The 12,664-nt window shown below is 43.0% G+C and overlaps 1 protein-coding gene across 3 annotated transcripts in view; it reads right to left on the reverse strand.

Moving 5' to 3' along the window:
* The window catches only part of Rhobtb3 (Rho related BTB domain containing 3), a 55,014-nt gene that overhangs the window by 34,260 nt on the left and 8,090 nt on the right, over positions 1–12,664 (reverse strand). For 2 of the 3 annotated variants that reach the window (XM_085676924.2, XM_048424562.3), the window contains exons 4-6: positions 3,714–3,868; positions 2,806–2,917; positions 104–469 (exon numbers count right to left, since the gene is read on the reverse strand). In XM_085676924.2, coding sequence (XP_085533050.1) covers positions 104–469; positions 2,806–2,917; positions 3,714–3,868 — 633 coding nt within the window. The remainder of the gene's footprint in view (positions 1–103; positions 470–2,805; positions 2,918–3,713; positions 3,869–12,664) is intronic. The other variant, XM_085676923.2, reaches the window with a different exon arrangement.

A 12,664-nucleotide genomic window follows, 5' to 3' on the forward strand; every position in this document is an offset into this window, starting at 1 on the left:
TCAGATGTCAGGGGATAAGATAAATATAAAATTAACCAAGACTCTCACAGACTTCTAGGGATCTTGAGAGAGTAGAAGGGCCCAGAAGAGTCTGCCAAGGTACCTGAATAAATGAAGCGCAGAATATAGGACAAGCACGAGCAGAAGAGCGCATCCTTCACAATGACTCGCAGCGGCGGGTTGCTGCAAGATTCCTGGCTAGCACCTGGAAACACAGCATCTCTGTTGATGGCAAAGAGGTCCTGGGTCATTCGGACGATACTGGAATCCTGAATGTCAGTAGGACTCTTCACATTGAACAGCAGCATGAACACATGGCTCACAGCGCAGAGAACAATCTTGTGGGCCTGCACGGCACCCGGCACTTCCGGGTGATAAAACACCACGTCCACACACTGGCAGCAGGACAGCAAGTTGTTCAGGTCGGAGTGGTAGTGCGATGCTTCAGCTTTCAAGACAGGCATCTTTTCTGTTTCCGAGGGAAAATCAAGATAATAACCGATTTCTATGTCTACAGGCCCAGAGATGGAATCCTGCAAAGAGCCAATACTTGCCCGTTTTACTAAAATCTACAAATCACTGATTTTGTACAGTTTAACCTAAGAGCACATGAACTAGCCCATCAGGGATTACCGAAGCACATTTTACAGAACACACATAAATATGATATTTCATTTTGTACTGAAGATGAAAACCTAATGACTTGAGCAATAAAATAACATTTCTCATTATTTGTGTGGCTCAAAACACTTTCCCAAGTACAGGCCTTTAGTATGGGGGCTGGGAGTAAGCATTCTTCTGATTAAAAAAGAATTCAACTAAGTTCTGAAGAGCCTACTCTCAAATCTTCAGGATCTGATGGGGAGTGGAGGCCAAGGGGACCACTCAGTGCCAGCAAATCTCCATGCCTTCATAAATTGCAATAACTCTAACTACTCTATTGTCTGACACCATCCTAACAATTTTACTTTGATCCCAGTCTTTTTTTTTCCTTCTAGTAAAATAATCTACTTCACCAATCAGCAACATACCTCAGCCATGGTAATGACTACAATCCATGGGCTCCTACAGAGAACATGCCCTTAGATTTCCCATGACTAGTTTGATCCTGCTGAAGAGAGAGCTTCCCATCAGCCCAGAATATATATCCTCAGGACATGTCCTCCCCAGAAAACCTGAACTTGCTGGCAGACCTGAGCAGAGGGATGTGAGAGAAAGACTGCCAATGCATGGCCCCCCCATGGTCCCAGCACGTGAGTCAGCTCCTTCCGCAACAGGAATCCTGTAGATGAACAAAGCCTGGGAGCCGGGTCTGGGGCCCTAAGCAGCTTTGAGGACCAGGTTCCCTGCAGCGCACCGCAGGCCACCCTACCTCACAGGACCCCAAATGCTAAATCAGAAAGCTATATGCTCCCAGAGCCCTGTGCTAATCCTTAGAAGCATTCCACTCCAGAGACACAGGCAGCCAGGCTGTATCCTGTTTTATTTAGAGATGGCCCATGGTCATCTAAACTGAAAGACACATAAAACAGTCTTGTAAACACACAGGCTGTCTCTGCTGCCCATACACTGATGGGGACCCGATACTATATTACCCAGATCCCCCAAAGAAGTTACTGGGGAGGTTTCTATCAGTGTCAAACAGTGTTGGGCATTTGGTTCTCTCCTTTGGATCAGGGACAACAATTCTTTTCGAAGCTTGAACGTATTTAGGCCCCAGAATTTTCCACATAACAGACCTTATCTGAACCTTATCTGAAACTGGAAGCGATTCCTCAGTTCTAACTTGTGCTTCCTTGGTTGACATCTGCATTGATTCAACAGTTCTCCGGTGCCTACTTTAAGGGTTTTTTTTTTTCTTTAAATTTCTCACATTTATGGAATACATGCTGATTATTTATGCAATGTGCATCTCATCATTATTTCTTTGTATTTGAGGCTTTCAAACCCATCTTTTCCATTTCTTCATAAAATACAATAAATTATCATAATAAACTGAGTTAGCTGGGCAGTGGTAGCACACACTTATTCCCAGCACCTAAGTAGCAGAGGCACCAGCATGGTCTACAAAGTGAGTTCCAGGACAGCCAGGACTGCTACACAGCAAAACTCTGTCTCAAAAACCAAAGAAAAACAAAAGTGATAGAAAACCATGGCCATGATTCTATAATATCAAGTATCTATTATTTTTAGAAATAGTATCGAAGACAAATTGGCTCAAAAGATTATATCATAAACCATGCAAAATGTTTTGATGAGTGTAATTTTGTTTTTATATTTACGCTCTGTAGCACAAATGACAGTGCACACATCCATTCTTTCGTTCATCCTGAAGTAATTAACTTTGTCATCCTGCTTTATCGCTAGACACAAAGTCACAGACACACGCGTAAGTTGCAGGCATTGGACGACTGTGAGAACACTGACTTATTAATCAAGATAGGTGAGAAAATTAACAATAAACCTACAACCTCAACTTGCTTTCAGTGCATATTAAGATTCCACGAAGTGTCCCAAGATTGCCTTTTAGATGACTTTTATGCAGCATCCAGGTAAGACAGGCGTGGCCTTTTGTAGCCACCTCATCGGTCTTGGTGCCTCTCTACCACATGCTAAGAATTTCTAGGACCAAACTTTACGTCAGCATTTTCTCAGAAGCGTGGTGTAACTACCACCTGCTCTAGTGTCAGTTAGGAAAGTCCTGGCCTTGTCCCAGGTTCACTGGGAATGCCAAACAGTCCTGAGCATGCTCAGTTGAAAGCGGTTTCTCTAAGATCTGTGAGGAATGTCTTAAGGTCTGCACACCTGGCTGTTCAAGTTGAGGTGGTCTAATACCGTGAAAGGAGTTGGTCATTTTCCTTTTCCTCATTTTATCACTTGTCTTCTGATTTAAGGCTTGAATCATAAAATACTCCAACTGAAACATGAATCAAAGCAGAATTAAGTCCAACACAATTGTATCTGACATGACGATTTGTATTCCAAATCACATTTGCAAATGGTTTCGATGTCAGTGCCAACACTAACAAACATGCACAAACAATTTTTAATATTAAAAATACATATTTAGAAGGATCGACTTGTTTTGTCTGGGGCTCATGGGCTAGCCAACTTTGCCACTGGGGAGTTGCAGCCCACTGAGACCTTGGCTCACAAAGAGAAGTGGATGGCACCTGAAGACCTCTGGATGACCACTGGCTTCTACACACGGTACGTGTGTCCCCCACTCCCTAACAATGCTGCACATGGTGAAGCGCGCTTCACTGGCCGGCACGGGGACCTCTGAGTGACACTAACCAGCCAGCCTAGCTTACTTGGCATGTGCTAGGTCAGTGAGAGTCCAGTGAGTATGAACATATGTACCCATGCCCACATGCAGGCATAGGTGTGCATGTATGTGCATGGACACACACACACATACACACTAACAAGATTACTATACACTTGTGTAGATTTGCATAAGAACATGTGATTTTGACATACACTAGGACCCATTTTGAAAGATTCTAAAAATCTTAACAGATGATTAAAAATGTTAATTCATTTGGATAGAGAATTTTATAACTTTATACTGATTAAGCCGATGCCACTTAACTCTTATTGTGTTTCTCCAGGCTAAAGCAAATGATTCTTATGAAATGAAACCACGCACTGATGCCCTGGGACGAAGCTCAGTAGCAGCCTGCACAGGCGCTCACAGGCTCCCCACTTACCACTCCTCCGAAATACTTTCCGATGTAGAAGTCATCAAGGCTGTGCAGCTCCAGGTAGGTGGCTCCCAGTTCTTTGGCAAGTTGGATCCCTTCTGTGGTACTAACACAGCTCCCTCGGTCTGAGGTACACAGGGGGCATGTACAAGGTAATTCTTCTGAGGACAGGAATGCAAAAGCAGAGACTTTTAAATTAAACGGAAAAAAGGGCAGTGCGACCATTAATGGATAGAATCACTATAGACTAGACTCTCAATAAATAGTATAAGTGTAGGAAAAAAGCCCTTAGATGAACCAGCACTGGCCATGAGGAGAACAAAGTGTTTCAGAAGTTGGTGAGTGGCTGTCACGAAGGTAAGCAGAGCAGTGATACTAACCAGCCAGCAACAGCTGACCCACTGTAGTTACACAACCACAACATCACATCACTAGCCCATTAGATCAAACATAACCATCTGGTCACCCACATAAACCATGACAACAGAGGACTGGGTCTTCTTCTGGCATAAATTTTCTGTTAAGTAGATTACCAAGTTTGATTAAATCTTATACTTTTACTTTAATAGAACCCCCAATTAACATGAATTTTAAAGTTATGGACTGCCACACTTCTACCACCTCATAAATTTCATATCAAATGTATTCTTTTTTTTCTTTGTTTAACAGTCCTGGCTGTCCTGGAACTAGCTCTGTAAACCAGGCCGGCCTCAACTCACAGAGGTCCACCTGCCTCTGCCTCTCAAGTGCTGGGATGAAAGGTGTGTGCCATTATCACCCAGTATCAAAACACATTCTTAATGCTATCATTTAATTTTAAAACGTTCTATCTGAAGATTTATTTTTATTCTACGTCTGGGTGTTTTGCCTGCATGTAAATCTGAGTTCCATTAAGTGTCAGGTACCAGCAGAGGCCAGAAGACACACTGGATCACCTAGAGCTAGAATTACGGATGGTTAGGAGCCACGACGTGGGTGCGGGGAAATGAGTCCAGGTCCTCTGGAAGGGTAGCCAGTGCTTTTACCTGCTCCATCTACACAACCCCTAGAACATTCTACCTTAGCAATCAAATCAAATCAAATTAAAATTTAAAGACTTAAAAAGTATGTAATAAGAACCCAAACTTCTTAGGATTCATGTGTTTACAACAGAAAAAGTATGACTTTTGGCATCTTCACACTCCTCCTAAGGCCAAAAATATATATTCAGCTCCATAGTCATCACCAGCTTTGCTTTGTCTCAGGGATAAACATCAGATACGCAATATTCAATGTGTCCGAGAAAGGCATGTTGTTACCAGCTGGAGTCCCTGAGAAGTTCAGTCTAAGATGGAGAATGATGCAGGTGGCATTGCTTGGTGATGGTCCTAGTTAGGGGTAGTGATGAAACACCATGACCATAAACAACTTGCAGAGGAAAGTGTTTAATTCTGTAAAACAGTTCATGAAAAGAAATCAAGACAGGAACTCAAACAGGGCAGGAACCTGGAGGCAGGAGCTGATGCAGAGGCCACGAAGAGGACCTGCTTACTGGCTTGCTCCTCATAGCTTGTTCAGTCTGCTTTCTTTTTAAAGATTTGTTTACTTATTATGTACACAGTGTTCTGCCTACATGTATGCTGTGCCTGCATGCCGGAAGAGGGCACAAGATCTCATTATAGATGGTTGCGAGCCACCACGTAGTTGCTGAGAATTGAACTCAGAACCTCTGGAAGAGCAGTCATCTTTCCAGCCCTCAGTTGGTGTGGGAAGTTCTTCTGTATGTTTTGCTTTTATTGGTTAATGGATGAAGGTGCTTTGGCCCATGGTAGGGCAGAATAGAGTAAGGCGGGAATTCCAAGCAGATAGAGGAGGAAAGTGGGTGGAGTCAGGGAGATGCCATGGAGACACCATGTAGTCACAGAAGGAGACAGACCCCCAGAACCTTACCATAAACCGTGAGCCTATATAAATAGGCTAAAATAATAGAAATGGGTTAATTTAAGATGTAAGACTTAGTTAATAAAATGCCAAGCAGTGTTTTAATTAATAGAGTTTCTGTGTGATTATTTTGGGTTCGGGCAGCCAGGAAATGAACAAGCAGCCTCTGCCTACAATCTGCTTTCTTATAGAACCCAGGAACATCTTCCCAGGGATTGCACCATCCACAAAGGGCTGGGCCCTCACCCATCAATCATTAGTTAAATAAACGCCCTACAGGTTTGCCTACAGCCCCTTCTACAGAGGCATTTTCTGAGTCCCTCCTCTTGGAAGACTGTATCTTCTGTCAAGCTGACAAAAGTAGCCCACGCAGAGGCTCTGGGAACAGCTCTTCTCAGGAGTGAGGAAAACAGGTCTGAGTACTGGAAAGACTTCTACAATAATGCACTTGTACCTTAGATCTCTCTGGAGGTTAGCCTTTCAGAGTTTTTCCCATTTGAAGGGAGGTAGCTGAGCCTCTGTGTCCTACCCCTACTGTGTAATTAGATGAGGGCTGCATTCTTGGAGAGGACCTTGCCTTGGGCAAGGCAGCTCCTCCCTGTGGAGACACCTGAAGGACACTGTGTGTGGCATCAGCCAACAAGACCACAACTGAGGCAGTGAGTGGAAGAGACAGGACAGAGCATCCGAGACATTCTCCTGGGCAGCACACAAGTGTTTCCTGGTTACTGTGCACAGAGGGAGCATGTGTGTGCATGTATGGGTTGTCTGCCACCGTGTATGAGTGAGGCCGGAAGATCATTTTCTGTAGTCACTTCTCTGCTTCCACCATGTGGGTTCCAGGGATTGAACTCAGGTTCTCAGTCTTGGTAGTAAACACCTTTACCAACTAGTTATATCATTTTAAAATTCAGAAGCCAAAGAACCTTTAGTCCCAGCACTCAGAAGGCTGAGTCGCGGGGATCTCTGTGAGTTTGAGGTCAACCTAGTCTACATAGTGAGTTTCGGGACAGTTACACGTGGACACCCTGACTCAAGAAAATAAATAAGGAAGGAAATAAATAAAGTTTAGAAACCATCTACTTTTATCTTAATTTTACTGAGAAGGAAACTGCAGCTCAAATCTGTTAAGTATCTTAGCCGTGGAGAGCAGAGAAGGAAAACTCAGAAAAAATGTCACTGGCTTCACCTGATACATAAACATGGCATATCCAAAAGCCGAATAAAAAAGTTTAAATAGCGATTACCAGTTTCCAAAATACAGCAATTAGAAACATTGTTAAGCCAGGCTTCTTTAACTGCCATACATTCTAGTCTGAGTGTACTTTTTCTAAGACTGTTTCAGTTTGTAGCAAGCTGTCTATGTAGCATTTAGGCTGTTTTGAGAAAGAACAATGGACGTTTCTTACTCTTTACAAGACCTTTGTGAACAGTGCCTTGATTTTTCTGAAGACAGAGGCCTTCTTACATCTACAAAGGTCTCTTTTGTGGCTTAAAGGGATGGGTAGGCAGATCAAGTTATGAGACTTTACTTCTGGATAACAGTTAAATGAAGTCATCAGAGTCTGGAAAGGAAAGTGAACCTGATGTTGAAGAATGGCTAACAATCCTACTTTGAGGAAAAGTAGTTTTTATTTGAAGCCAGCAGCGTGCAGTCCACCTGTTTTCCACATCATACAGACATATTCTACTCCCTCAGCAGACAGGGAAACTGTCCTGTAGGCAGCTGTCAGCTGGTTAGTTACATGTTGTCTGAATCCCAAAGGATTTCTTTCCTAATTGGGATACTCTGCATTCTCTTCTGAGCCAGTCCTGTATTTACCCACACCAATCAACTTTAGTTAACTTAAGAGGATCCAAAATAACATTCATTTGTTGTTTATTTTGAGACAGGATCTCATAGCTCTGGTTGTCCTGGACCACACTATGTAGACCAGGCTGGCCCTGAACTCACAATGATCCTCCTGCCTCATGGCTACAGTAGCTCTGGGAATCAGAGTTAGTACTGTCTTTATCACTATCCCCAACACACACACACACACTAATTTTAAGATATTATCATAAAGTGTCTATTCATTCTTGTAAAAAAAAAACATAATCTTGTATTCAAAGTAGTGGCATCGAGGGTAGGGAACTCTTTACAATGTTGTCATTGCTTGAAAGTTTTAGAAATTCTTTTGAAAAATTTTAGCAGAGCAACATATGAAGCTTTCAGAGCATTAATAATAACTTGTGGTGGTGAGGGGAGATAACTTGTAAAGTAGGGTGCCGTCTCCTGAAATTTATAATTATGAATGCATCTGAGGGCTATTGTGAAGATTTCTCCTTCAAAGGTATTTTCTCTGTGTACTAAAACCCAAAGATTTGTGTTGAGGATTGTGTTGAGGTGCTTAAGAGTTCAGGCTTATCCTTAAAATGTGGCACACACCTGTAACCCCAGGACTGGTGAGGTGAAGGCAGGAGGATTATAAATTCAATGTCATTCTTGTTTATATAATGAGTTCAAGATCAGAATGGTGTACATGAGACACTGTCTCAAAACAAACAAAGAGTCAAAAATGTTTTCAGAGCCAAGTACAATGATAGCCACATTGCCCAGTTTGTCACCAAAAAAAGGAAGGAAGGAAGGAAGGAAGGAAGGAAGGAAGGAAGGAAGGAAGGAGTGAAAGAAGAAAGGTAATAGGGTCAAACATAATTGTTCCAATCCCTGCCTTTTAGAAGCTGAAATATGAGGTAAGAAAATTCAAGATAAAGCTAAGCTACATAGCAAGCCCTATCTCAAACAAACTAATGCATGTATACTTAAACACACACACACAGCAAGACCCTGTCTCAAACAAACACATGCATGTATGTACACACAGACACACACTGAGAGACGACTGCTTTGCTGATTAAGCGCCAACAAGATCCCCAAGAGAATTAGCAAAGTTACCCAGCTGAGTGAAATGTGTTGTGGGGGATGAAGTGGAGGGAGAAATACAGCCCTTGAGTTAGCAGCCAGATTTAGTGAATGTGTGTGTGCACGATGTGCATGAGTGTGTGTGTGTGTGTGCGTGATGTACACGAGTGTGTGTGTGTGTGTGTGTGTGTGTGTGTGTGTGTGTATACGTGCACATGTGGGGGGGGGGGGCCTGTGGAACCTGGTAGAAGCTGCTGGATTCTCTGGAGTCCAAGCAGTCGTTTTGGACATCAAACCCAGGTCCACTGAAAGAGCAGTGGGTGTTCTTTGTCACTGAGCTGTCTCTCCACTTTTACAATGGGCTCAAGTTGCCATCCCCTCTACCTCCCAAACCACACAAGTGACTAAATAAAAGGGAGGCTGTCAAAGGAGAGCAGGAGGAAGGGAGGGGGAGTGGGGAGCTGACAGAGAGGACCAAGCACACCACAACATTACAATGAAGAGAGATGACGTCAGGTCGGGCCTTAGGAGTGCCTGGCAGAATGAAGGCAGGACAGCACTGGACTGAAGCTGGATATGACAAAGGGTACAGGCGGCCTTCACATACTGGAGTGACATACAGAGTGTTCACAACTCCAACATCAGAAGCAGGGAACAGCAGGACCAAAGGCAATGCTGGCAGCTGGCCGAAGTGCACGGGTGGGAGGAAGCAGATAGCCCCAAGGAGCCCACAGGCACCCACTTCCACCCCAGCCACCGATAGCCGCAGAGCAAGAGAAGAAATCAATTCAGCTTGGAAAATGAAGTGCAAAAGTAAACAAAGGATTTCCTATCATTTCAGCTATATTCTGAAACAAAACCTCACCAAACAGACTTACAAAGCCTAAAGAAAATCCAATAACATTCAACCAATGAGAATAACTATAATGAATTAAGTATTTTTAAGTAAATGTACATCTGTACGTCAATAAGAAGAAATTGCAAATGAACCACTGAGAGATTTTAGATACAAAAATATTGAAATTAAAATTTTAATCAAATAAAGTAGCAGAAAATCTTTTATATACACCAGAGAAAAGAGACCAAGATGAAAGCAATATAAGCGAATGCTATACTCGAAATGTTTGGGAGGCCGATGCAAGAAGACCACAAGTTCAAGCCAGCCTGGGCTACAGTGTGAGATGCTACCAAAAAGAGGAAGCAAGGTTTCTGCAACAGAAAATAAGAAAGCTAAGAGCATCAGGAGAGATCCAGAATGACCAACATCAACTATAAAGAGTCATATAGAGAAAAATGGTGGGTTGCTGGCAGCTGAAGCCAGAAGGCACGTGACCGTTGAAGACCAAGGAAAAGCATGAGGTTCTTCAAGGAGTTCAAAGGACTGTTATAGAGAATGGGAATTGTGTCCAACATGTTCAAGAAGTAGTCAGAAGCAGATCACGAAAACCTTTGCATTTCAGACAAGAAGCTTACAACCCAAAGTTACTCCTGTGAATCCAGACTCTGGATAAGAAGGAAAGCACTAACAGGAAGCGCTGTTTCCCTGGTGCGCACCCCAGAACCCAACTGCGCATGTCTGAGCATCATCCCCCACCAAAAGGAATCTGAGCTGCGAGAGCAAGGTCTAAGCATTTGTTGTCTTCCAGGAGGAGAGGTGCTGAAAACTGGCAGGAGCCAGCCTAATAAGACGCCTTCTTAGATATGGATGATATGTTGCACAAAGTAAAAGATCATAAAATGCTGAACTTTAAAAACAAGTCCTTATAAATCATAAGAACTGGGAGGGGCAGAGAAAAGCAAAAGCTACTTATAGAGAAAAACCAACCAACCACAGGAGGGACGATAGCTCACACTATTGCAGGCATTGTACAGCAAGAGAAGGGAATATATAAAATAATGGGGCAAATTCTTTTAAAATGTGCATGTCATGAAGTCTCCCTCCACCATGTAAAAAAAGAAATTGGGCACCAAGTGTGGATTAAGCACTAGAGAGCCAGGATAACTAAACATAGTGTAGTATTTATGTCTTGAATTGAAAAAAAACAACAACAACTGTAAATCACATTATTGGACTAAGGAAGAAAATGTAAATGTAGATATTTTAAATAGTGCAGTAGATAACAATATGCTACATTCTGGAGTGATCACCATACTATGGGCCAGAAGTGAATAATAGCCCTATTCTTATAATGAATATTGAGCAATCAGGAGTGAAAACAAAAATCCCATGTAGTCTCAAACGATTTAGAAGAGAAAATGGATGTGTGTGCGTGTGTGTGTGTGTGTGTGCATGTGTGTGTGTGTGTGTGTGATTTATAAATTCTATAATTCAATGTTTTCTTCTTGCCAATTTTCTTAGGTTAGAAATTTGGAAAAATGAAAGTGAAGAATAAAATTCCTAAAGAGTTTAAAGCAGACTGTTCTGCTCTGACTTGTATGACTACTCTGAGTTTATTCCAGAAGGAACATGAGGCCAGAGGTCAGTCCACCATGAACCTTAAGCTTCAAGGTCTTCTGTAGTTTCTTTAAAAATTCACAGGAGAAAGCTCAACAATGTATTCTCCCACATGGTTACACACTACTGTAAAATTGGTGAGGTAAAACATGCATTTGATTCAGATCACTGTCTCTGCTGGGTGGCAGTGGTGGTGCATGCTTTTAATCCCAGCACTTGAAAGGCAGAGGTAGGTGGATTTCTGAGTTCGAGGCCAGCCTGGTCTACAGAAAGAGTTCCAGGACAGCCAGGGCTACACAGAGAAACCCTGTCTTGAAAAACCAAAACCAAACAAACAATCAAAACTGTCTCTCTCCACTCATAAGTTTGTACTGGATGAGACCACTAAGTGAATTAACCTCAGGTTCAGGAAGCTGTCGCTCATGTTCTGTGGCACGTCCTGGGACAGGTAAGCGTGTGGCAACTGTCCTGGGACAGGTAAGCGTGTGGCAACTGTCCTGGTGTGACTTTCACAAGCACTCCGACCACAGTGCAGACATGACATGAGATTACAATGCTGGGCTGAAATATGACACAGCATGGGTTCAGGGCTCTGGGGCCAGAAAGATGTAGAGAGTGAAGAAATGAGAAAAGACAAAAACTAATTATCACTTTCTTCTCTCTACAGGAAACATTACAAAGTAATTCATATGAAGATATCATCAAAGACTTTACAACCCAAAAGACAAAAGAATTTAAAAAATAAAGATAAATGAAGTAGTAATCTCCTCAAGACCTAGCTACACCAATTTTAGGCATATACCCAAAGGATTTACAATCCTATCACAAGGACACTTGCACAACTGTGTTCATGGCAACTTTATTCATAATACCCAGAAGCTAGAAATAATCTTGATGCCCCTCAGCTGAAGAATGGATAAGGAAAATGTGGTACTTTTATACAATGGAGTACTAGTTAGCTGTAAAAAATAATGACCTCACGAAATTTGCAGACAAATGGATGGAACTGGAAAAAAGTCATTCTGAGTGAGGTAACCCAGACCCAGAAAGACAAACACAGTATGTACTCACTCATAGTTATAAAGTATAGGATATCCATCCTACAATCCACAACCCGAGAGAGGCTAGATGAGAAGGAGGCCCAAAGAGGGATGCATGGATTTCCCTTGGGAGAGGAAGTAGAAAAAGATCTAGGTAAACTGGGGGCGGAGATTGGGGGGCGGGAACTGCAGGGAGCAGGGGAGTCAGGACACAGGGGGAGAGTAACAGAAGAGACGTCGTGATAGGGAAAGCATTTGGGGTTTAGGGAGAAACCTGATGCCAGGGAAACCCCAAGAACCCACAAGGATGAGCCCAACTCCTAGCAGTGGTGGGGAGGGGCCTGAACTGGCCATCTCTGTAAGCAGATTGGTGGCTTCCCTAATTTCCATCAGAGAGACTCTCTCCAGTAAGTGATGGAAGCAGAGGCAGAGACCCACAGACAAGCATTGCGCTGCTCTCTGAGAGTTCAGAGGAAGAAAGAGGTAAGGAATTGTACCAGCCAGGGTGTTCATGATGGATGAACCCGCAAAGACAGCTGACCTGAGCTCGCGGTAGCTCATGGACTCTGGACCAACCAAGCCCTCTGCATGTGTGTGACAATCGTGTAACTCGGACTCTTAGTAAGGCAGTGAGAGCAGT

The sequence above is a fragment of the Myodes glareolus genome, chromosome 15, assembly GCF_982192425.1.
Source record: "Myodes glareolus chromosome 15, mMyoGla1.1, whole genome shotgun sequence".
NCBI lineage: Eukaryota > Metazoa > Chordata > Mammalia > Rodentia > Cricetidae > Myodes > Myodes glareolus.